Source organism: Dasypus novemcinctus, chromosome 17, assembly GCF_030445035.2.
Source record: "Dasypus novemcinctus isolate mDasNov1 chromosome 17, mDasNov1.1.hap2, whole genome shotgun sequence".
NCBI classification, from domain to species: Eukaryota; Metazoa; Chordata; class Mammalia; order Cingulata; family Dasypodidae; genus Dasypus; species Dasypus novemcinctus.
The window spans coordinates 66,474,411-66,497,416 of record NC_080689.1 but is presented as its reverse complement, the minus strand read 5'-3'; the positions used below and the strand labels follow the sequence as shown (position 1 = coordinate 66,497,416).

At 58.1% G+C, this 23,006-nt stretch overlaps 1 protein-coding gene across 1 annotated transcript; it reads left to right on the top strand.

Annotated features, from left to right (window-relative positions):
* Positions 1–7,345: 7,345 nt before the first annotated feature.
* FBXO41 (F-box protein 41) lies at positions 7,346–21,872 on the top strand. Its single transcript, XM_004465476.3, has 12 exons — positions 7,346–8,220; positions 11,217–11,430; positions 11,932–12,005; positions 12,247–12,605; positions 13,326–13,567; positions 13,774–13,889; positions 13,987–14,139; positions 14,323–14,418; positions 15,850–15,968; positions 16,152–16,310; positions 17,511–17,626; positions 17,766–21,872. Exons 1-12 carry the CDS (start codon positions 7,346–7,348, stop codon positions 17,826–17,828), a joined length of 2,586 nt encoding a protein of 861 aa, XP_004465533.2. The 3' UTR covers positions 17,829–21,872.
* The last annotated feature ends 1,134 nt before the right edge of the window (positions 21,873–23,006 follow it).

The window sequence follows — 23,006 nt, the reverse complement described above, 5'->3', positions numbered from 1 at the left end:
TGAAGCTCAGCCCCGTAGAGCTGATTGAGGATGCATGTGGGAAGCAGTGGCAAAGCTGGAGGTGGCCACACTGAGTGCTGCTCAGAGGGTGGCAGCTTTGAGGCCAGGAGGACAGGGTGGACTTCTCAGAGAGAACTCTGAAGTTGTCCTGCTTCAGAAAATTTTTAAATTATTATGACTGGGTCTGTATGTGCAGAAAACTTGAGAAGCCATGAGAATCCAAAGCTGGAGGAATTAGAGACAATGGTGCCAAAAGAAGGGGATATCGGTTGGTACTGGGACAGTGGCTGTAGGAGAAGCAAAGAGTGAACAGAGTCCAGAAATGTTTACGAGGTGGTATTGGCAAAAAACAGTGATTGGTGAGATATGGGGTAGGAGGGACGTTGAGAATCCAGCAACACCTTGGGGGCTGCCAGCTGGGGTGCGGAGATCAGCATGGCGTTTTGGTTGAGGTGGGAAACATGAGAAAAAAGCAGGTCTGGAGGTGGGGAACGGTGGCTTTAGTATTGGCCATTCTAAGCTCTGAGCCGCCAACACTGAAACACTGCCTTTTTCATCCTCGCTCTCTCTACTGGCTGTTTCTAAGAAGCAATAAAAAAAAAAAAAAAAGGAACAAGAATTGCTATAAATTTCAGGTCTAAGGCATTGCGTTATCCATGCCTCGGCCCAGTGGAAGTGATGCTACAGAGTAGAATTAGGTTATCTCTAAGAAACACTTAAATATGTCCATGCCTCTCCCATCCTAAAAACTTCTGGATTCTCCCATGCTGCCTCCTCCCTACACAGCTGAGCTACTTGTGTCCACTCACTGCCCCTGCTCATACCCTCCCTGGGCTCAGCAGAGCAGCCCTCTCTAAAGTCGCTGGTGGACCTCTTCCGACCTGGCTCTCCTGAGTTGTCACCATTATTTGTGCTGTGGCCCCCTCCTCTCCTCCTCGACCTCCTCTCCTTCCAGAGGCTTCCTCATCACCTGCCTTCCCTTTGGTCCTGCTGCTTCTCCCTCCTCTGCTTCTTCTAAGGGTCCGTCTTTACTCCCTGCTCTCCTCTGTCTGCACCCTCTCCCTGAGACTGGTCATCCACTTTCGTTTTTAGGTTTAAGATGGCCCAAACTGTATTTCTGACCCCATATGATAAACTATTGGCAAATATCTCTACTAATACATATTTGGAACCTCAAATGCAGGGAATCACAGTAAATTCATGATCTCTTCCCCATACCTGTCCTCCTTCACTTTCCCTTTTGACTGAGCCCCAGCTCCATCCACCCAGTTGCTCAGTACCCAAACCTGGGCCTCATCCTTGACCCCTCCCTTTCTCATCTGTCACCCAGCCTTCCGCCTCCTTCCTTACCTGCTCCCATACTGACCCTTCTCCCCATTGACATTCCTGCAGGTGGCGCCAAGGTATGGTCCACAGATTCCATCTCCAGTGTTCCAACTGCCTTCTTGACCTTGGCCCTTACATTCCACTCTCCCCTTCCTCTGGCTCTCTTCCCTACTTGCCTGCCCTGAGGCAAAGCTTCAAGGTCCTGCTGATAGTCATTCCTCAGTTGCAGCAGATGGATGGAAACTGTGGGGCACACAGGCCTGGGGTAAAGAGCCACCTGGACCCCTGAAGCCCCTTCCTTACTCTGCCTTACACATCCAGGCACAGGTCTGCACACCACCCTTGCTCCTCCCCTGCTGTCTTGGAGTCAGCAGGGTGCTGTGCTGGTGAAGCATGCTGCCAAGGTGCAGTTGGGGGCGGGACACAAGAAGGCTGGTGACTGCTGAGGTCCTGGGAGGGGCTGCCATAGGAGGAACCAGCATTTGCTGTGTCCTGACACCTGGCTGACCTTACATTACAGAATAACCCTGTTCTGTTTGTGTGTGACCTGAATGCTATTTGTAGTATCTTTGGCCACTCTGCCAACTTCTTCAGTTTTGTCCACAGTTATGAGGCTATTCACGTTTTCTATTTCTTCTCGAGTCAATTCTGGTAATTTGTGTTTTCGTAGGAAAGCATTCAGTTCATCCACATTTTAAAAATTGGAGCCAAAGATTATACCAGGTAGTATTTTAGACATTTTAAAACATCTGTGTCAATGGTTATATCCCTTTTCTCAGAGTGTTGTGTATTTGTTTCCTTTCTTCCTTCCTCCCTCCTTCCCTCCTTCTTTTTTTTTGTCTTTGAATAGATTTTCTGGAAGGCTGTTTATTTTATTGAATTTACTTCTCAAGTTTACTTTTTGGGTTTTAATATATATAGATATATAAAGGATGGTCATGTTGGAAGAAATACTAAATACTTATTTAATGAAAAGAAAGTTAAATCCCTGTCTCATACATACTAAGGTATTTAATGGATGAAGTAGTATACAGGATTTGCTGAAATGGGGGGTGGGGTGGTACGGTGTGTGAAGCAGGATCTAGATGAAACAAATTGGCTGTGAGTTGGTAATTGTCTAATTGCTGAAGCTGGCTGATGGGTACACAAGAGTTCATAATATTCACTCTATTTTTGAATATGTGTGAAAATTTCCATAATGGTTTGTTTTTAAATCCCTGTCTCACTGTGCACACCAAAAATTTCTAGATGGATTAAACATTCAAATGTTTTTTTAAAAAAAGTACTAAAAGCACACACAGTACTGAAGGAAAACATGTAGCTGTTTATATAATCTTTGCATAGAGGTGGACTTTCTAAACATGACCACAAAATCAGACATCATTCAGGAAATGATTGACAGATTTTACTGAAGCAAACTTTACAACTTTAATATGCCAATAAGACCATAAACAGAATTAAAAGCGAGTCGACAAATTTAAGAAAAATATGTGCAATATATAAATAACAAAGGATCAATATTAAAAAAGGCCTTTGCAAAACAATAAGAAAATATGAATGCTCAGTATAAAAATGGGCAAAGCAGTGCGGAGGCAAGTGACCAAAGAGACACAAATGACTGGAAAACATTAGAAAAAAATGTCCCATCACAGTAATCCGAGAAAGGCAGGTGAAACAGCCTGGCCCTCTTTCACTGTCAAATTGGTACCAGTACACCGAGGCCGAGGGGCAGAGCCGAGGAGTTTGCTTGTAGTTGATGGACAGGGGTGCCATTGAAGGAGCCGGAGCTGGGGTCATTTGTAAACACAGGAATGTGGGACCTGAGAGAGGATAGAGCAGAACTGGGAGACGGAAGACTGAGCCAGCGCTCCAGGTGTGGGGAGGCAGTGGTCCGGAAGAGCACAAAGTACAAGAAGAGAAAAGAATGGTTCCGCTGAAGGCCTCCTGAAAGAAAAGCCAGCAGGTCTTGACAGTCAGCAGAGAGAAACTGCAATGGCCAGTGGTGTGGGTGACAGGGAGAACAATGGCTCTGATGAAGGAAACAGGGATGCTGGGGTGTGCGGCATAAGAGGGGAAGTCCAGGGCTTGTTTTTTTGACACTGTGGGTCATTGCATCTGTCTGGAATCTCATGCCTTGGCTGGAAACTGACTCAAAAGAGTTAAGCAACAAAAAGAATTTGCTGCCGGAAGTGGATGTAGCTCACGTGGTTGAGTGCCTGCTTCTCATATACAAGGTCCCTAGTTTGATCCCCGGTACCACCTAAAAACAACTCTCATTGGGAAGTGGATGCAGCTCAGTGGATGAGTGCCTGCTTCCCACGTACGAGGTCCTGGGTTCGGTCCCTGGTACCTCCTTTAAAAAAAAGCTGCCTCCCATAACTGAAAAATCCTGGGTGACAGCTTCAGGCACATCTGGATCTGGGGGCTCAAATGATATCATCAGGAGTTTTCTTCTTTTTCTGTCTCAAAGAGAGGAGAGAGATGGTCACAAACAGCTCCAGGAGCATATCCTACCTGCTAGCATGTGTCCTGGAGTGGCTACACTGGCCTGAACTGGAGGACATGCCCATGAGGGAACCAAATGCTCTGCCTCTGAACAGACTGAGGTCACTTATGCTTCCCTGGAGCCAGGGAATGGCATCCGCCCAACCCGGACAACATAGGTTAAGATTGAGGGGAATGATTCTCTAAAGGGGGAAAAACGGGGGGTTCCCTACACAAAGAGGGAAAGAGGCTGGGCAGCCAAATCAACCAGTGCCCACTACCCTCCCCACCTCGGCTCCCCGAGATCTACACAGACCCCACTTCCCTCCACCTAGCAGACTGCAGCTACCCCCACAACACTCAAAATACACTCTCCCCACCTCCAGAGGGAGAGTCAGTTCCCACCCAGTTACCACACCCAGCCCTGAACCTGAGGTCTCGAGGAATTAGTGCGCTTGACCTCTGTTGGGTGAGGTGCTAAGCCAGCTCCTCGTTCTTTCAATTTAGGGGCAGACTCCAGTGATGGGGGAAAAGGAGGTAACTGCAAAAGCAAAGCAAAATGGGAGAGGGCAGCTGGGGAGAGACCCTCAGAAGCCACCGTCCCTTCAGTGGCCCTCCCACGCGGTCCCCAAGGATGACGGACAAGGGAGACGCCCGAGGCAGCAGGGCAGCTGATGAGGGTGAAAGTCACCTCCCGCTGGTGTCGGTTCTGGGGTGCTTAGGGATTGAGGAATCTCTGACCTTTAAGTCTCCAGGGTTTGTTTTTTTTTCCTGGCAATAAATTCCCTTAATCACTAGGAAGCTTTCGGTCAGTCTGCTTCCAATTTGGTCATTGACAGCTGTGATTCTTAAGTCTGGTCCCTGTGGTGGTTTGGGGCAGGAGGAAGGGCTGTCTCTTAGCAACAGCCTCCACCCGTTGTCCCAGGAGCCTTTAGTTGTGTGGCCGCTCGCTGGTCCTCTGCCGCAGAGCAGTGCCAACACGGCGTCCTGGGTGGGGGGCAGAGCTCATTGGCCCGCAAGCGGCGTCCCAGCGGAAGGCTGTTGACGACAGGGGGACTGGGAGGGCACGCAGGCGGGGTTCAGGAGAGCCAGACACCTGTCTGGCCCCGGGCTCGCCTCCCTCAGTGTTTCCAGCCTCCCTGTCTTTGCTTGAGCTGGCTTTAGCTTGAAGCCGGGAACTGGCTCTTAATTACCCCTCTCAGCCCGATTGGATTACTGGCCTCAGGCAGAAAGGGCCTCTCTGGACCAAAGCACATTTGCTTCCTCTCTGCTTTCTGATGGGCCTCCTTCAGCCACCAGGTCTCCTTCTTGTGGGCATTACTGAAGGCCCTGGGAAAGTCCACACCCCAACATGCGGGCATTTTTCTACAAGTCCCCTAAAGTTCCAGCCTTCATAGGGACATGGTCTGAACACCCAAGTGGGAGACAGTAATCGGCTGCTTTGCTGCTGCAGGACAGGTGTCACCAACTTCTGAGTGGGGAGTGGGGGAAGCGACCCTATCTTGTACCCCCACCTTAGTTCGGCTAATTCTTTCTTAGGGTCTATTACTTGAAAAAAAAAATCCACTTGTAATTCTAATTTCTTGGTGAGGACTTTTTCTTGGTGCAAGTAACAGAGACCCAACTCCAACTGGCTGAAGCAAAAGAAAAAAAAAAGGGATTTGATTGACTCATGTCATTAACAGACCAGGATCTCAAAACAGGTCTGAGGATCTCTTTCTCCATCACTGTTCTATGTTGGCTTTTTTCCCCCCGAAAGGAGACAAAGATGGCTCTAGCAGCTCTAGTCTTCCCCACCAGCTTAGAAACCTGAGCCCAAACGGGATGCTCTTTCAATAGTTCCAGAAAAGTCCTGGGGCTGGCTCACTGGCTCAACTTGGATAATCTCTGCCCATCCCAGGACTCTGACTGGCCAGGACTTTGCCACATTTTTACCCCAGAGCAAAGGGTAGCCCCCTCCCCCGCAAAAGTGGACTGAGAAAGTCAGGAAGGATGGTTCTCCATGGTCAAAGCGGGCTGCTGTCAGCAGGTGCTGGGCTGGCAAGGGAACAGCTGTCCCATCCCTACATCCATGTGTAAAGGAGCAGAAGGCAAATGGAACTCAGGAGCAGGGAAGGATGGAGAGAGTGGAGTCAGTGGCTAAAGGTGTGAGTGCACAGTCTGCCTGGAGAGGACTGCGGCAGAGACCTTAGAACACGCCAGCAGCAGACGGCAAGTTCAGGGAGGCAGCGGGAGGAGGACGGTGGAGACCCAAGAGAGCCCGAACGGGCAGCACCATGGCTGCCTGCGAAAACGGAGCGGTCAAGACTGTCAACCAAGGGACAGTGGGTGAGAACCCCAGATGGCAACTGGATGGCTGATCAGCAGGTCGTCTGTGACCTGCACAGTGACAGCAGAGTGACTAAAGTCCACCAGCAGGCAGCGATGACCAGGGTGACAGGAAGCTAGAGATGGGGGGGGGGATGGTCAGCGGTGGCTAAGCCTTGATGAGGGGTGGGAACCCTGGGGGGGGGGGTGACAGCTTGTGCCAGAAGGGCTTGGTGAGGACAGTGAGACCCTTGGGGTGAAGGATGGGGCAGGGACACTTATTGGAGGATTACCTAGTGAGGAAATCTGCATAAAGGCCCTAGATCCCTGGAGTGGCGCAGAAGCAGGGAAAGGAACAAGCAGTGACACACACACATATCATCAGGTGGGGTAGCATCTCCATCACTGCAACGTGGTGGATCAGTCCAGCCTATGTGGTGGGTGTGATCCGCATGAGATGGAAATAAGCATATTCCTCTTAAGGATTTTTTTTTTTTTTTTTTTTGCTGTAGAGTGTAATAACCCTAAGACTACAGCTTGATGAGTGCTTATGAGCAAATCCACCTGTACAGCCACGGCTCAGCTCAAGATATAGAACGTTCTCAGCAATGCCCCTCCCCGGTCTGTATGGCCCCCTGGGGTAGACTCTTCTGAGTTGGGTCATCCTCAGTTGTGTGTGTTGCAATCCTGCCATGTACACGCTTTGGTCCGGCTGCTGTCATTCATTGTCCTAGCAGATGGATTCGTCAGTGTTGCCGCATGCCCCTTTCCTGTTTGCTGGGTAGTACTCCATTAGGAATATGCCACGATTTAAGATTCCACTGTTGATGGGCATTCTTGTTTCCAGGTTGGAGCTATTTTAATAAAACTAATGCTTCTTTTGAGAAATCTCACTCTCCCACATGAACAGGCCCTCGCTAGGGTACCAGCGCCCCCTCTGGGAGGTCAGGCCATTGGTCTCCCCTAATCCCTCCATTCTGGGCACGCGTTTCCTGGGTGGTCAGTTTCCTCACCCGGGGCAGACTGGACGGGAGGGAACAGCGACACCACCCCGCTAAGACCGATTCTGTCTCTTCCAGCCTCGTCGCCCCTGCCGCGAGCGCCCTGAGCCTCCCCGACCCCGCAGTGGGGCTCGCCCGCGGCCCCCCATGAGCGCGTCCGGTTGACCCGGGGGGGGGCGGCCGCGGTGGAGCCCGGGCGCGGCGGGGCGGGCGGGGCCGGCGGGGCCATGGCCTCGCTGGACCTGCCCTACCGCTGCCCGCGCTGCGGGGAGCACAAGCGCTTCCGGAGCCTGTCGTCGCTGCGCGCGCACCTGGAGTACAGCCACACGTACGAGACGCTCTACATCCTCTCCAAGACCAACAGCATCTGCGACGGCGCCGCGGCAGCCGCCGCCGGCTTCCCGCTGGCGCCCGAGCCCGCCGCCCTGCTGGCCGTGCCCGGCGCGCGGCGCGAGGTCTTCGAGAGCACGTCCTTCCAGGGCAAGGAGCAGGCGGCCGGGCCGCCCGCCGCCGCGCCGCACCTGCTGCACCACCACCACCACCACCACGCGCCCCTCGCCCACTTCCCCGGCGACCTGGTGCCCGCCGGCCTGCCCTGCGAGGAGCTGGCCGAGCCGGGCCTCGTGCCCGCCGCCGCCCGCTACGCGCTGCGCGAGATCGAGATCCCGCTGGGGGAGCTGTTCGCGCGCAAGTCCGTGGCGTCCTCCGCCTGCTCGACGCCGCCGCCCGGGCCCGGCCCCGGGCCCGCCTCCGCCTCGCCCGCGTCGCCGTCGCCCGCCGACGTGGCGTACGAGGAGGGCCTGGCGCGCCTCAAGATCCGCGCGCTGGAGAAGCTGGAGGTGGACCGGCGCCTGGAGCGGCTGAGCGAGGAGGTGGAGCAGAAGATCGCGGGCCAGGTGGGCCGGCTGCAGGCCGAGCTGGAGCGCAAGGCCGCCGAGCTGGAGACGGCGCGGCAGGAGAGCGCGCGGCTCGGGCGCGAGAAGGAGGAGCTGGAGGAGCGCGCGTCCGAGCTCTCGCGCCAGGTGGACGTGAGCGTGGAGCTGCTGGCCTCCCTCAAGCAGGACCTGGTGCACAAAGAGCAGGAACTGAGCCGCAAGCAGCAGTGAGTGGGGCCGCTGGGCCGGGGAGGGTGGTCCGGGCATGTTTCTGGGTAAGCGCCTGTGGGTGTCGCGGTGCCACTCACATTGTGAGCGTGCCTGCGTGGGGCTGTGAGCGTGTCTATCTGTGCAAGTGACCAAGGCGCTGGAATATGGGAGCTGTGGCCGCGAGCATGTCATGGGCGTGCATGCTGGGCCAAGAGTGTCACGGTGGTGTGGGTTTGGGGAACTGTAAGTCGATAGCAATCCGAGAAGACTGTCTGGTTTTCTTCCTTCGCTGTCATCCCAGCCAAAGACCGCCCTTGCATTTGTGCGCCAGATCCTCATATTCTTTTACCTACTCAGTCTTGGCTCAGTTCTTCCCTCTCTTGTCCATTGTCAAATTTTCCCTATCTGCTGTATTTATTTCTAAAAGCATGTAGACATCAGGTCATTTCTCCTATTTGTCTTAATCCCTTTCCCCCCTTAAACTACTGCCCTGTTTCTCCCCTCCTTACCGGAAAATGTACAAGCAGTATTTCCACTCCTTGTCTCCACACGCTTCCCCCCCCTCTCCCCCTCCGCCCCGCCTTGTCTGCTGTGTCCATTCGCTGTGTGTTCTTCTGCGTCTGCTTACATTATCCGGCGGCACTGGGAAACAGCATCTCTTTTTTGTTGTTGTTGCATCATCTTGCTGCATCAGCTGTATGTGTGTGTGGTGCCACTCCTGGGCAGGCTGTGCTTTTTTCAGGCAGGCCGGCTCTCCTTGCAGGGAGCACTCCTTGCGCGTGGGGCACCCCTACGCGTGGCACAGCATTCCTTGTGCGGACACCCCTGCATGGCACAGCATTCCTTGTGCGGCAGCACTGCGCGTGGGCCAGCTCACCACACGGGTCAGGAGGCCCTGGGCATCGAACCCTGGATGCTCTATCAGTTGAGCTATGTCCGCTTCCCTCACACTCTTTTCTTTTTTTTAAAAGATTTATTTTTTATTTATTTCTCTCCCCTTCCCCCCCCCCCCCCCGGCCCCCATTGTCTGTTCTCTGTGTCTATTTCCTACATGTTCTGTTTGTCTGCTTCTGTTATTGTCAGAGGCATGGGAATCTGTGTTTCTTTTTGTTGCATCATCTTGTTGTGTCAGCTCTCTGAGTGTGCGGCGCCATTCCTGGGCAGGCTGCACTTTCTTTCGCGCTGGGCAGCTCTCCTTACAGGGCGCACTCCTTGCAGAGCGCACTCCTTGCGCGTGGGGCTCCCCTACGCGGGGGACACCCCTGCGTGGCAGGGCACTCCTTGCATGCATCAGCACTGCCCATGGGCCAGCTCCACACGGGTCAAGGAGGCCCGGGGTTTGAACCGCGGACCTCCCATGTGGTAGACGGACGCCCTATCCACTGGGCCAAGTCTGCTTCCCTCACACTCTTTCTTGAGCCCACCCTGACAGGTTTCCACTCCCCACTGCTGTCCTTCACATCACCAGCGCCTTCCTGTCGCTGAAGCCACATGGCCGTCTCACTTGACCCCATCAGCATCATTTGACACAGCCGATCCCTGAAACACTTTCTTCACTTGGCCGCCAGGACCCTCTCCTGGGTTGTTCTCCTGTCCTTTTGTCTGCTTCTTTGCAGTCGGCCTTGCTGGTTCTTCCTCGTTTCACTGGCCTTTAAATGTGGGAGTGGTGAGGTACGCAGGTGTTAGTAGGTGTCATTTGTCTGTCCCTGCTGTGGCATGTGCTCCAGGAGGAAAGGGATCGTCTCTGTTTTCTGCACTACTGCAGCCCCAATACTTAGAATGCCGCCCGGTGCCTAGAAGAGCGTGAACTCGTCTCTGGTGGCTGCCAAAACAGAGGACTGCCAACTGGGCAGCGCAAGACAACAGACATTTGCTCTCCACAGTTCCAGAGGCCTGGAGTCCTAAATCAAGGTGTCAGCAGAGCTGGTTCCTTCCAGAGGCGCTGAAGTAGAGCCCGTTCTAGCCACTCTCTTAGCTGCTAGGGGCCCCAGCCGTCCTTGATGCTCCTCAGCTTGTAGCTGTCCCTCCAGTCTCCCCTCTGTCTTCCCGTGTCCTTCCCTGTGGGTCTCAACGCTCCCTCTTCTTTCTCTTCTAAGGACCCCAGTCGTGGGATTTAGGGTCCACCCTAAATCCAGGGTGATCTCGTCCTGAGATCCAGAGTTTCGTTACATCTGCCGAGCCTGCTTGCAAATAAGGTCACGTTTGTAGGTGCCAGGGGTTCGGACATGCATAGCTTGTGGGAGGGACACGATCACCCTACTACAGGGCTGAATAAACGTTGAACGGCTGAAAGAGCAACGTAGTGTGAGTGCACTTGGGAGTAAACATGCAGCTCTGTCGTGTCCTGTGTGATCCCATAACTCCCAGAGGCGGGCGCACCTGCAGGCAGGCATCTGTACCTGCGCTGCTTTCTGTGTTGGTGTGACTTAACGTGTGGGTGTTTGATTGCAAAAATGTTTGTGTTCAAGTGTGTTCTTTATGTGTCTCTTACGCTATGGGTGCACGCCCGAGGGTGGCTGTACTAGGCGTGCGCATGCATGAGTGTGGGGGCTGTCCCTGGGGGCTTCTGGGGAGGGGGCATGTGTGTGTGGCATGACTGAGCGTATGCCCGCGGGAGTTTGCGTTGGGTGGCTGTGTGTGACCGAGCACGTCTGTGTGCATCGGGCGTGTCTGGGTATGACGGACACATGCGTGTGCCTGGCAGTGTTTCTGGCTAGGTGACACCGTGGCAGTGTGTGTGTGGGGAGCAGGGATGGGGACAGGGGTGTGCCGCTGTGCATCTCGGGCTGGTGGGGGTGTGTGAGCAAACGTGTGCCTGTGTTTCCGGGCAAGGGGACATCTTGTGCGCCGTGTGTGCCTGGGCCAGTGTGCTTGTGCCCGTGTGACCAGATGCCGATGGCTGCGGGCAGCCGGGCCCCGGGTCTCTGACACCCCGCCTCGGCCAAAGGTCTCCTGCAGGGGGTGGGTGGGCAGGCGGGCGGGGGCAGTGGGTAAGAGACTGCTCCGGGCCCAGGGAGGTGGTGCAGATCGACCAGTTCCTGAAGGAGACGGCGGCGCGGGAAGCGAGCGCCAAGCTGCGGCTGCAGCAGTTCATCGAGGAGCTGCTGGAGCGCGCGGACCGAGCCGAGCGCCAGCTGCAGGTCATCAGCAGCAGCTGCGGCAGCACGCCCAGTGCCAGCCTGGGGCGCGGGGGCGCCGGGCCGGGCTCCCGGGGCCCGGGCAGGATGGTGAGTGAGTGTCCACCTGCCTTCCCTCCTTCCCCGGCACACCCGGCCCCCTCTGGACCAACCCCCTCCACCTGCCATCTCCACCCCCCCCATAACGCTCCAAGCTTCCTGTCCTTGACTCCTGCCCGAAGGCTGCAGCCGGAAGGGCCCGTCTGGGGGGAAAAAAGGGGAGTAATTGGGCAGAGGAGCTGGCCCCGGCGGGTGTAGAGAGCTGTGGTCCAGCAACCCCGGCCCTCATCTCTGCCCTTCCCTGCAGACGAGACCCAGGAGCCACCAGCCAGGGTCTGGGGTGCCAGGTGGGTGTGGGGAGGGGGCTGGTGAGCCTGTCTGTCTGGACTGTCTGTCTGTCCATTCGTCCATCTTTCCCAACTGTTTTCCTTCTTCTCTCTCCTCTCCCTCCTCTCTTTGTTCCATCTTGTGCCCTGTTTCTCCTGTACCTTGGCACCCTCTGTCTCCCCCACCCCTACCCCTTGCCCCCGCTCCCCGCCCTGGGGCCCGCAGCGAGAGCACCACGCGGGCCCAGCCATGCCGAGCACATTCGCAGTGTCACGGCATGGCTCCTCTCCCAGCACAGGGTAAGCCTTGGGCCTGGCCCCCCCCACGCAGTCCCCCCTGGCCCTGGAGAGATGCCCTGGCCCACCTGTGGGCCCGTCTCCTCCCTTGGTCTTCCTCGGGTCACCCGTGTCTGCCTGTGTCACTCCGGGGGGCTCCTGGAATTGGGGTGGGGTGGGCTGCCCCAGCCGCTGGTAGGGGTGGGGGAGGTCGCGGGCAGGCCTGGTGCCCCTGGCCCTCACCAGCCGGTCCACTCCGCCCCAGGGCCTCCAGCCGCGTGCCTGCCGCCTCCCAGAGCTCAGGCTGCTATGACAGCGACAGTCTGGAGCTGCCCCGGCCGGAAGAGGGGCCCTCTGAGGACAGCGGCCCTGGGGGCTTGGGCACCCGGGCCCAGGGGGCCAACGGTGGCTCGGAGCGGTCCCAGCCCCCTCGCAGCTCAGGCCTGCGGCGCCAGGCCATCCAGAACTGGCAGCGCAGGCCCCGCAGGCACAGCACCGAGGGGGAGGAGGGCGACGTCTCGGACGTGGGCTCACGAACCACCGAGTCCGAGGCCGAGGGCCCCTCGGACACCCCGCGCCCCGGGCCTGGTGGTGCCGGGCCCTCGAGCAGCTGCCGCCTCTCAGGTAGGTGCTGCGGGGTGGCGGCGAGGCCAGCCTTCCCCGCGGGGCCCGGCTCCTGCGCCCCGTCCCCTTACCCCAGACCCCAGACCCCAGACTTCCTCCTGCTCAGCCCCCTGCAAGCCTGCGGCAAGAGGTGCTGGCCGTGCGGGTGGGGGGTTGTCGCACAGGCTGCCTCCTGTGCCACCTGGTAGGATGGCAAGCATTTCTAGGAGAGCAGCCGAGTGTTGATTCCAGGCTCTGCCTGCCCTGGAGCAGCCGGGAGAGCCCCCTCCCCTGTACATCCCCCCAGGCACATATGTGGGTGGATACGGGGCAGGGACTCTGGGGTCAGGAGGTAGAGGTGAGGGCACCGGCTGCGCGCAGCTCTGGGCAGCCCCTCAACCTGCCTTCCATTCACAGCGGCCCAGTTTCTAGCCGTGCACCCACTAGCCCCCAACCCCTTTTCGTCCCCAAACCTGCCACCCCTGCTGCGCTGTGGCATGGCGGGTGGGTTTGGACTGTGTGATAATAAACCATCTTAAAAAAGAAAGTTTCCTTGAGGAAAGAACACCTTTGTCTAAATCACAAAATAAGGGCCAGAGGCCCTTTGTCCCTTCTCCCGAGACGCTGGCCCTCCAGCCTGGGTCTCTCATGCCCCTCCCTCCGCAGCTCCGCCCCAGCACCCCACCCACCCCACACTGGCTGTTGACCCTTCGCCTACCCCTTTGACCCCCCATTCCGCAGCCCGCCCCGAGGGCGGCAGTGGGCGGGGCCGGCGCCCTGAGCGGGGCAGCCCCTCGCGCTCCAACGAGGTCATCAGCCCCGAGATCCTCAAGATGCGAGCCGCCTTGTTCTGCATCTTCACCTACCTGGACACGCGCACCCTGCTGCACGCCGCCGAGGTCTGCCGGGACTGGCGCTTCGTGGCCCGCCACCCCGCCGTCTGGACGCGGGTGCTGCTCGAGAACGCCCGCGTCTGTTCCAAGGTGCCCGCACCCCCCGCCCACCCCTGCTGTGAGTCCGCTTTGCCCCTGGCCCTCCAGGTCTGCTCCTTGGGACCCCGACAACACCCCAGCTGCAGCCGGGCTCCCCACAGCCCGCCCCCAGGGCCGCCTCTGCTGCGGCTGCCTCCCCCCCCCCCCCCCGCCCGCTGGGCCCCCCCTCAATCCCAGTGGCCCCTCTCCCCCCGCAGTTCCTGGCCATGCTGGCTCAGTGGTGCACCCAGGCCCACTCGCTGACCCTGCAGAACCTGAAGCCGAGGCAGCGGGGCAAGAAGGAGAGCAAGGAGGAGTATGCCAGGAGCACCCGGTGAGGCCCCGCGCCGGGGGGGCAGGCGCCGCGGGCCCGGGATCGAGCATACGTGCGTCCGCGGGGAAGTACCCCCTGACCTTCCGCTCATCCCCAGGGGCTGCCTGGAAGCGGGGCTGGAGTCCCTGCTCAAGGCGGCCGGGGGCAACCTGCTGATCCTGCGCATCTCCCACTGCCCCAACATCCTCACCGACCGCTCGCTCTGGCTGGCCAGCTGCTACTGCCGCGCCCTGCAGGCCGTCACCTACAGGTGGGTCCGTCACCTACAGGTGGGTCCGCCCCACCGAGGCCAGGCCTCAGGCCCCCGGGGTCCCCAGGCTCTGCCTTCCCTTCTCCCAAGGCCCGTGGCCCAAGGGACCCGAGAGCCCTGCGGCCCGAGAGAAGGAAGCGGACGCCAGCAGGGTGGGCGGCCCCAGCTTTGTCTTTCCAACAGGAGCGCCACTGATCCCGTGGGCCACGAGGTCATTTGGGCCCTGGGCGCAGGCTGCAGAGAGATTGTCTCCCTCCAGGTGGCGCCGCTCCACCCCTGGTGAGCTGCTGCAGGAGTGGGGAGGGTCGGTTCCCGGTGGGAGCCGAGGACTGTGCAGATCTGGGCCCCTCCGTAAGGTGGTTGGGGGCCCAGAATCATTCCAAGGCGTGTGTGTAGGCAGTGGGGAGGAGGCGAGAGGAGCAGAGCTTTGGACTCAGCCAGGGGGGCACTAGCAAGTGTGACTTTGGGCCACCGATGGGCCTCGGTTTCTGAGCCTGCAAAACGATGGTGACGTTAGGAGTTTCCTGCCTTCGTGAGAGCTGGGGCTGACTCAAACGAGATGGTGTACATGACGCCTGCAGGGCACACAGTAGGCATTCAATAAATGCTAGCTAAAAAAGAGGCGCGTTTGCTTAGCGTACTAGAGGCGGCCCAGGGAGGTCAGCGTGTGATGTGCACACGCGCTGGGTACGGAGGATCCGGGCTGTGAAACCATGCGCCTCTCCACCTGAGTTCCTCACGCATGCCAGGCGTGTTTGCACTGCTGTGCCCTGGCCCTTCCAGCTCCCCCATCCACGCGCCAGCCCCTCCAGGCCACCCTGGCTGGAACTGGTCCCTCTCCCTTGGTTCCCAGAACACCCCGTCCTGACTCCTGCTCTAGTCCATTTTGCAATAAATTTCTTTGGGAGCACATGTAGCTCAGTGGTCGGGCACCTGCTTCACATGTACAAGGTCCCGGGTTCAATCCCCCATACCTCCTTAAGAAATTTTTTTTCTTATATTTTAATCTCCTACACTACCTAGACTGCGTGTTCTCAGGGCAGAGGCTGTGACCATCCATTTGGGACCAAGCGCAGAACAGATGCCCGAGAGGTGTCTGTCGAGGGATGAGGCGTGGAGGGAAACAGCGAGTTTGGTGTGTGTGGAGCGGGCAGGGCCCAGCGATGAGTGAGGAAAGGAAGGCCGGGCCAGAGCGACGGGCCTGGCCGACGGGTTCGGGTTTTGGCATTTTATCCTAGGAAGTGCCGAGAAGCCTCGGCAAGATTTTAGATTTTAAGAGGAAGGGAGGAAGGCCATGCGCTGTGTGCCGCGGGTCGTCCCCACCCCGCCCTGGGCTGTCCGTGTCGTTTGCCTCGGGCCCCCTCTGCTTCCGGGCTGTAGTATGTCCACCTGCTAAGCGCGGCTGAGCGACAGAGGGGGCGAGCGTGGGAAGGAACGGCTCCCCCCCCCGGGGCGCAGGGAAGACGGGTTGTTCCAGTCCAGCCCAATGTGGGTGGTCGGAGCTGTGGGGTCGGGAGTTATTCTGGAATCCGAGTCTCAGGACTTGGTGTGGGGTGGGGAGGAGGAGTTGGGGATGACCCCAGGTTTCTGACTTGCACGGCTGGTGGTTGGTGGGGCCCTTGCTTGAGAGGAGGCCCCCCGAGAAGGAGCGGGCTTGGGGATGTCGCGCCTCTGGGGTTTCCCTGACTGCCCCTCCGCCCCGTTCTCCAGCCAGCAACCCACCCGCTTCAGTAACCGCTGCCTGCAGATGATTGGTCGCTGCTGGCCCCACCTCCGGGCCCTGGGGGTTGGGGGTGCCGGCTGTGGGGTGCAGGGCCTGGCATCACTCGGTGAGTCTCTCCTTGGGGCTGGGATGGGGGGTGGTGGGAGGCAGGCCCGGGTGCTGGTGCTGTACTGTTCAACCCCGGGGGGCATGGGGGCTGCAGCCCGGGCGGGGGCTGGGGCACAGGGCGCCGGCGGGAGGTGGCCTGGGCATTGGCGGCAGGACCTCATCTCTCCCTCCCCCTCCGCAGCGCGAAACTGCATGCGGCTGCAGGTCCTCGAGCTGGACCACGTGTCGGAGATCACCCAGGAGGTGGCGGCCGAGGTCTGCCGGGAGGGCCTAAAGGGGCTGGAGATGCTGGTGCTGACCGCCACCCCCGTCACCCCCAAGGCCCTGCTGCACTTCAACAGTGAGCGGTGGGGCAGGGCGGGGCGGGTGCCTCTCACCCCTCACCGTGTCCTGTCAGAAACGACCATCGCCGAGTCCCTGTCCCTCCTAATCACGCTGGGGTCAGGCTGCCCGGGGTTCGGGTCCTGGCTCGGCCACCAGCGCCTCCTGAGGCCACTGTGGCTCCCGGGGCCTGCCAGCAACTGCCCCCATAGTTTATGACTCAACAGATGTTTATTGTCACGTGCTCCACCCACGTTGGAGACGTGAGCTGTCCTGGGCTATCTGCCCCCACTTGAAGTTCCAGCCAAGTGCAGAGAGGAGCACAGGCTCCATCGCAGTGTGACCTTGGGCAAGTTACCATACCTCTCTGAGCCCTGTATCCCCATCTTCAAAGCTGCCCTTCTAGAAGAGTTGGGAAGATTAAATGAGATGATATGTGTAAGCCCCTGGGGATAGTTCTCAGGGCGAAGACTCCTCTCTTTCCTGGCGTAGACTTCAAACCATACAAACCCCTCTGTCCGCCCCCCTCAGACCACTCTACTTCTGTCCCTGCTCTGCCTTCACTGATGACGTGTGTGTCCAGCTCAGGCTTCTTACCTCCAGATGCAGCCGCCACTCAGGGCCACGTGGTCCCCGGAGGACCCCCGAGCGCCCAGTTCTTTGACCTTTCGTCTGCGGTACCCTCTTCACTCTCCTTCAGCCTCCTGGCCTAAACCCTGAGGCTAGAACCAACTGCTCGCCTGCACATGGCGCTCTCCAGGCCGCCTGGGCCACTCGCCCCCTCCTGTTCCTGTTTTCCCGGCTTCATGGCTCCGCGCAGTCCCTTCGGCCTCTGCTCCTAACTCTACTCGTTTGCTCCGTCTCCCCCTCCTCCCACCTCCAGCCTAGACACGCCGGCCAGGTCTCACTCACTGTGCCTGGGAGCTCGTTTCCCAGTGCCGGGCCCTTTGCACAGCTGTCCTCTCCGGTGGGAAGGCTCTTGCTCCTAGAGCTGCTGCACATCTGGCTGGTGCCCACCTACCCTTCCAGGGCCACTGCCACCTCCCCTCTTCCTCGGTGCCATCTCCCACCTTCTCTCCAAGTTCACTGTGAGCCCCTGGAGGGACTGAGTCTGCTCTGCTCTTTGTGTTCTCAGTGACTGGCTCCTACGTGTCTCTCTCTTGGGGAGTCCCATTGCCCAGGCCAAACACGGGCCCCCACCTAACCCACCTTTCCCTAGGCATTTGCCGGAACCTCAAATCCATCGTGGTCCAGATTGGGATTGCCGATTATTTCAAAGAGCCCAGCAGCCCTGAGGCCCAGAAGCTGTTTGAGGACATGGTGACAAAACTCCAGGTGAGTGGCTAGCTCCGAGGCCACCCAGGACCCCAAGCATCACTGACCCAGAGCTGGGGTGACCCTGGGTCAGTGTGGTGGGAGGGTCCTGCCTACCTCCCTGGCCCTGGGGAGAACTAACACAGGGTTTGGCCCGCAGGCCCTGCGGCGGAGGCCCGGCTTCTCCAAGATCCTGCACATCAAAGTGGAAGGCGGCTGCTAACCCGGGTGGGGGGCGGCAGGGCCCCCACCAGCCCCACGCCAGGGCGTGCTCTGTGGACCTCTGGAGGGACCCTGCTTTGGACTGGAGCTTCAGAGGCCTAGCGTGCGCTCTAGCTTCCAGGGAGAGGAAGTCAGTTTCCCATTCTCCTCCTGGGACAGCGGAGCAACACGCCTGACCCCCAGCACTGCCTCTCCAGGGCAGGGACTTGGACAGAAGCTGCCCTCCAGGCCCCCACCCCGCCTCCGCTGGAGCAGCCTCCTGGGTGCAGGCAGCGAGGAGCTGAGGCAGCGCCAGCGCCTGCTGTCTTTGCCTGAGGGACCTGCAATAACAGTCCAGGGGCTCCTCGCCCGCGTGGGCGCTCCTACCCCTTCCTGAGGCCCAGCCTCCCCATTGGGGTCCTCTACCGGGCCTTCGGTGGTGGGGTGGGGTGCTCCACCAGGCAGCTCATACTTGGCCTCTTCTTGGACACCCTGCCCTGCCCCCAGCCCTCTGTGGGGCCCCCTTCTCCGGGGATAACAGGTGGGCCTCCGGCCTGGGCACATGGCCAGCTGGACGCTGGGGAGTGGGGTGCTGTGGGCAGTGAGCACAGGCAGGGGGTGTTTGGAAGGGCAAAACATTCACCCAGAACTTCTCCCCAGGACGTCGAGATATTCCTCCCACGGTGGAAAATTGTCAGGTGGAGAAAACTGGAGTATTTATTATTCAGTGAAGCCAAGATTCCCCCTCTCCACCCCCACAGACCCAGGCACACACCAGAGCTAAATCCAGAGCTAGAGGTGCATGTTTCTATACCTAGCACCCACCTCCGAGCCCCTAGCAGGTCAAGGTCCCAGCCTGGAGAGACCCTGTCCGCAGGGAGAGTTCCCGTCAAGTCCAGGTGCTGGGGCAGGAATCTGGGGACTTTTGGGTCCCGCAGGCTGCCTGGGAGGGAGGCCCTGGGCTGCCGTCTGAGCTTGGGGCCTGGAGGCCTGGAGAGGGTGGTTGGGTTCACTTTGTCTAACCAGCTTGGTTGAAGACGTGGCCTTGCCAGGGAGCCAGACCTGTGAGGCCAGGGAAGAGGGGGTCCACTTGCCCATCCAGGTCCCCTGGGCTGAGGGCTGAATTAGGGGTCTTCTCTTTGGGGGCTGGGCCAAGGTCCGAGCCACAGAATGCAAGTGGGAGTTTCCACTGATCCCTGCACAGTTCCCAAAAGACCAGGGTCCTGCATTTGGCGCCAACGAGTCAGGTCTTCCCAGTTCTTGCGCTCAGAACTCTCCCAGTGACTCAGAGGCCATGGGTCCTGCCAGCCTCCATTTGGAAAGTCCATCCCGGTATCTAACCCAGATCCATCGTAGGGTTTCCCTCTCTCCTGCACAGGACTGGCTCCCTGCAGGCTGAGTGATCCCAGCTGGGGCTGTGTGTCCTTTCCTAGTCCTCTCCAGGGATCCAGCTTCCTTCCACAACTGGGCTGGGACATCAGGTGCAGCTGGAGTCCTCCCGAGCAGGGGTCCCCCAGGCTTGCAGAGCACCAGCTACCCTGGCTCCCCTCCCTGGCTCTGTCCCAGCTCTTAATTGTTGGCCTCACTTTCTCTCCTGTAGCTTGTTCTGTCCCTGCCTTTGCAGACCCAGAATACCAACAGTGTTATGTTGGCAGTTTCCTGTCCAGCCCTGCACGAAGCCTTGGCTGTGTGGCACTCCCATCCCCATCCCAGAGAGCTGGCTCTGTGGGCTCCCACCTCCCCAGCCCAGTCCCCAGGAGGCATGGGAAGGAGAAGCACAACTTTTCTGTCATCCAGGGGCCTGGAGGGAGGTGGTGTCCCCTTGGAGGCCTGGCAGCTCTGTTGCCCTCACTCTTCCCATCTCCTGGACAAAGCACAAAGGGATGCCCTGCTAGGCCTGCACCTGCTCAACTGAGGACTTCCCTGCCCCAGGGAATCTCCATCCCCCAATACGAGGGTGTGGCAGTTTCTTTTCCCTGGGTAGTTACTCACTGGAATGCCGGGCCGCAGGGTCCACGGGCAGGGAGCTTGAGCAGGAGGGAGGTGGTGGTGAAAGGCTGATGGTTGGTTGGTTCGTGCATCCGTCTGTCCATTCATCCATTCATTCATGCAACAACAGTCCTGAGCACCACCAGCACTAAGGGCAGAAGGGTGCACAAGAAAGCCCTCTCCTCGCTGCCTGGTGGGAAGTTGGCCCCCCACAGGCTTGGCTAGTTCTGGGAAATCCAGCAAATTCCTCGCCCTGTGTTTTCCAGCTCTGTAGGGAAAGGCTACGTGGGGTGGTATGTGTTTCATAGGCCCAAGCCCCTGCCAAAGGGAATGACAGGTCCCACATGTCCCATTGCACCTCTGCCCCCAGGGTTGACAGACGTGGATGCCCCAGCTTTTGTGTGAGCTATGGTAACTGGGAGCTCTGCAGTACCCCCTGGCCCCAACAGTGCTCGGTGCTGTTCTTTTCCCTTGCTCCTAGAACAGGCTCTGCTGCTGAGTGGGGAGCTTTTCCTGCTGGAACAGTCCATTTATTCTTTGAAAACTATACAATCAGGACTGAGGAGGAAGCTTCCTTGGAAGTACCCCAGCCCATCCTCACCTACCCAAAGGAGAAACCTCCTTCTCCATGTCGCTTACCTAATTAAGATGCAAAAAAGTCTCTGAGGAGCTAGCCAAAGCAGCCCTGCTCCAGGGGCCTCAGGCATGTGGGTGGTGGCCACTTGCTGTCCTTGCCACACAGGGAGGGTTGGCATATTTGCCTGGGGTACGTGGTTTGATTCAGGCTGTTCACCCACAGCTCTGGCAGGAAGCAAGGAGATGCTGTATACATCTGGGTGCCTGCAGGGAGAGGGAGTGGGCTTCCCAGAACTACTGCTTTTCACTGGTCAGGAGAGATGGCTAAGAACTGAGGCAACTCGTTTTCTTAGTTTGAGCCAGTCCCTCAGGAATTGCTTTGGAAAGAGGCCTCCTCTGCAAGGCCTGCAGCTCCAAGGTCCACCGCCTTTGGGTCCCTCGTGTCCCTGGTTCTGGTCTAATCCTTTGGATTATCTGGAGCGCTACCCAGGCCCCAACCCTTCTAAGGCGCTAAATTGAGGGAAACCTTCCCAGAGTGACTATTGGTGCCAAAGACCCAGCTCTTGAGCGATTTTGGGTAAAGCCAGGAGAGATGTGAATGGGTGCAGGGCCTGCGTGCCCAGGAGTTAATTCAGATCACCAGGACCCATCCCAACCTGTGGGTCCCTGATGAGTGTCCCTCCCTCCAGGTGCCTGGGCCTTCGCTCTCCCCCTGGTGGCCAAGCTCTCTTCCAGCCTCGTCCCGGGCCTGCTGTTGTGTATATATTGCTGTGTATTGTGTGATGTTATTTATTCCTGGACAGGCGTGTTCATCTGCAGCCCTCGCCTGAAGATACAGCCTAAGAATAGGTGCAGATCAGAACACCAGGGCCCACCGAGGGAACCAGACTCTCTCTCTTCCTCAACCCCATGGGACCCTGGCCAGTCCCAAGACTGCCCTGACAATCAAGCAGGTTTCCCCATCATGGGCCGCTGCCTCTCCTGCCACCACCAACATGGGCCTAGGGCGACTGTGTCGTGAGTGTCCCAGCCTCCTCTGCCCTTGAAGGGACCTTGTGTTCAGGGGCAGAGGCCTAGAGTGACAGTACTTGGCCTTGTGGCTGGTGCCAGTAGGCTTGGCTCTGGCAGGCCCGCTGGTGGGGCCCTCCCGCACTCTCTCCCCACCAGCCTGGCCTTCCCTGCCCAGCCAGGCTGCGATGGGCCTGCGCCGTGAGGGTAGCTCGCCCCGCCCCAGCCCACCAGGGAGTGGGGTGGAGAGCCCTTTTGGTTTTACTTTTCTGAAGTGGTGCCTGTACCTCCAGCCCCGAGGGGGGCCTTCCCTGGCCCTGCTTCTCTGCCCCCTCCCCCCTACTCCTTCCAGGCCTCACCATCCCAGCACTTTGCTCCATGTCACCCACAGATGCCCTCTGCCGAATGTACCCGAGTGTTTGTATCTAAAAGGACTTGTGGGCATCAGAGAATTTATGGCTTTGTATCCAATAAAAGATGGTGAAACTGGAAATACCTGCCCCAGGAACAGAAATGGTTAAGTGGCCTGATGTGCCAGTCTCACCTCAACCTTCCTGTAGCCAAGAGGTGCCAAGGTGGACGGAGCACTGGGAAGACTCCCTCAGGACTGCAACTGCTGCTGCTGAAGGCTGGCCACGTCCTGCCCCCTACAGCGCAAGCCTGCTTTCAGCACCTGCATCTGGGTAAGCCTCTGTGCTGTGCCTCACTCCCACGAGGAGTTTCTCCAAGGGCAGTGGTTGCTGCAGGCACTGCTAGGCCCTGCAGGGGCTGGCCCAGCTCCTCAGGAGGCCCTGCTGGCCAGTCAGGCTGTGGCCAAGGGAAGACAAAGCCCACTGTGGCCTGGACTCAACTTGCGAAATGGGGTTCCCACACTTGGGTACTAAAATACTTAGAATCTACAGGTCCTTAGGCTTACTGTGGCTCAACGTCAAGCAAGCAGAGTGAGTCTTTAATCCCAACTATGAGCTAGTGCTGCTTATCCTCACTGTAAAGGTAGAATAGCTGTGGCTTAGAAAAGCGTACCTAAGACCATCAAGACCAGACTCGAACGCCTAGACCTGCCCACGGCCCCATTCTAACTGCCCTATCAACCAGCAGTGGCCAGACTCAGAATTTTTTAAAATCACTCCAGTCTCAGGCAGTAAAAACATCAGTGGTTCAAGGTGACATAATTGTTTACCTCCAGTTCAACTATTACCAACTATAGTTAGTTGTGGGCAGCTATCAAGCCTAACGTAAGAGGGGACAGTTAAGCTGCTACTGGATTTCCAGTGGAGCTATACTGGCTACTCCAAGTTTCCATGAGACAGAAGTTAAGGGCCTTCAAGATCATTGGTGGATAAACTGAAAAAACCAACAGGGTACTCTTAGCCATCTCAGTGATTTCTTAGAAACTATGGCCTCCCCTAAACTTCCATCCCAGAGCGCTCAACCTTAAGATCTTGAGTAAGGAGGGTCAAAAGAACATGGAGGTAGAAGGGGCAGGAAAGTCAATGTAACCCAGAGAAACTCCGGCAACACACTGGGTAGGACAGACAGGCTAATAGGTCCTAAGCTACCAAAGGTCATGTCAGAAGGGCCTGACCGCTTCTGAGACAGAGTGTAACTAAAGTGAAACTTCTAGACA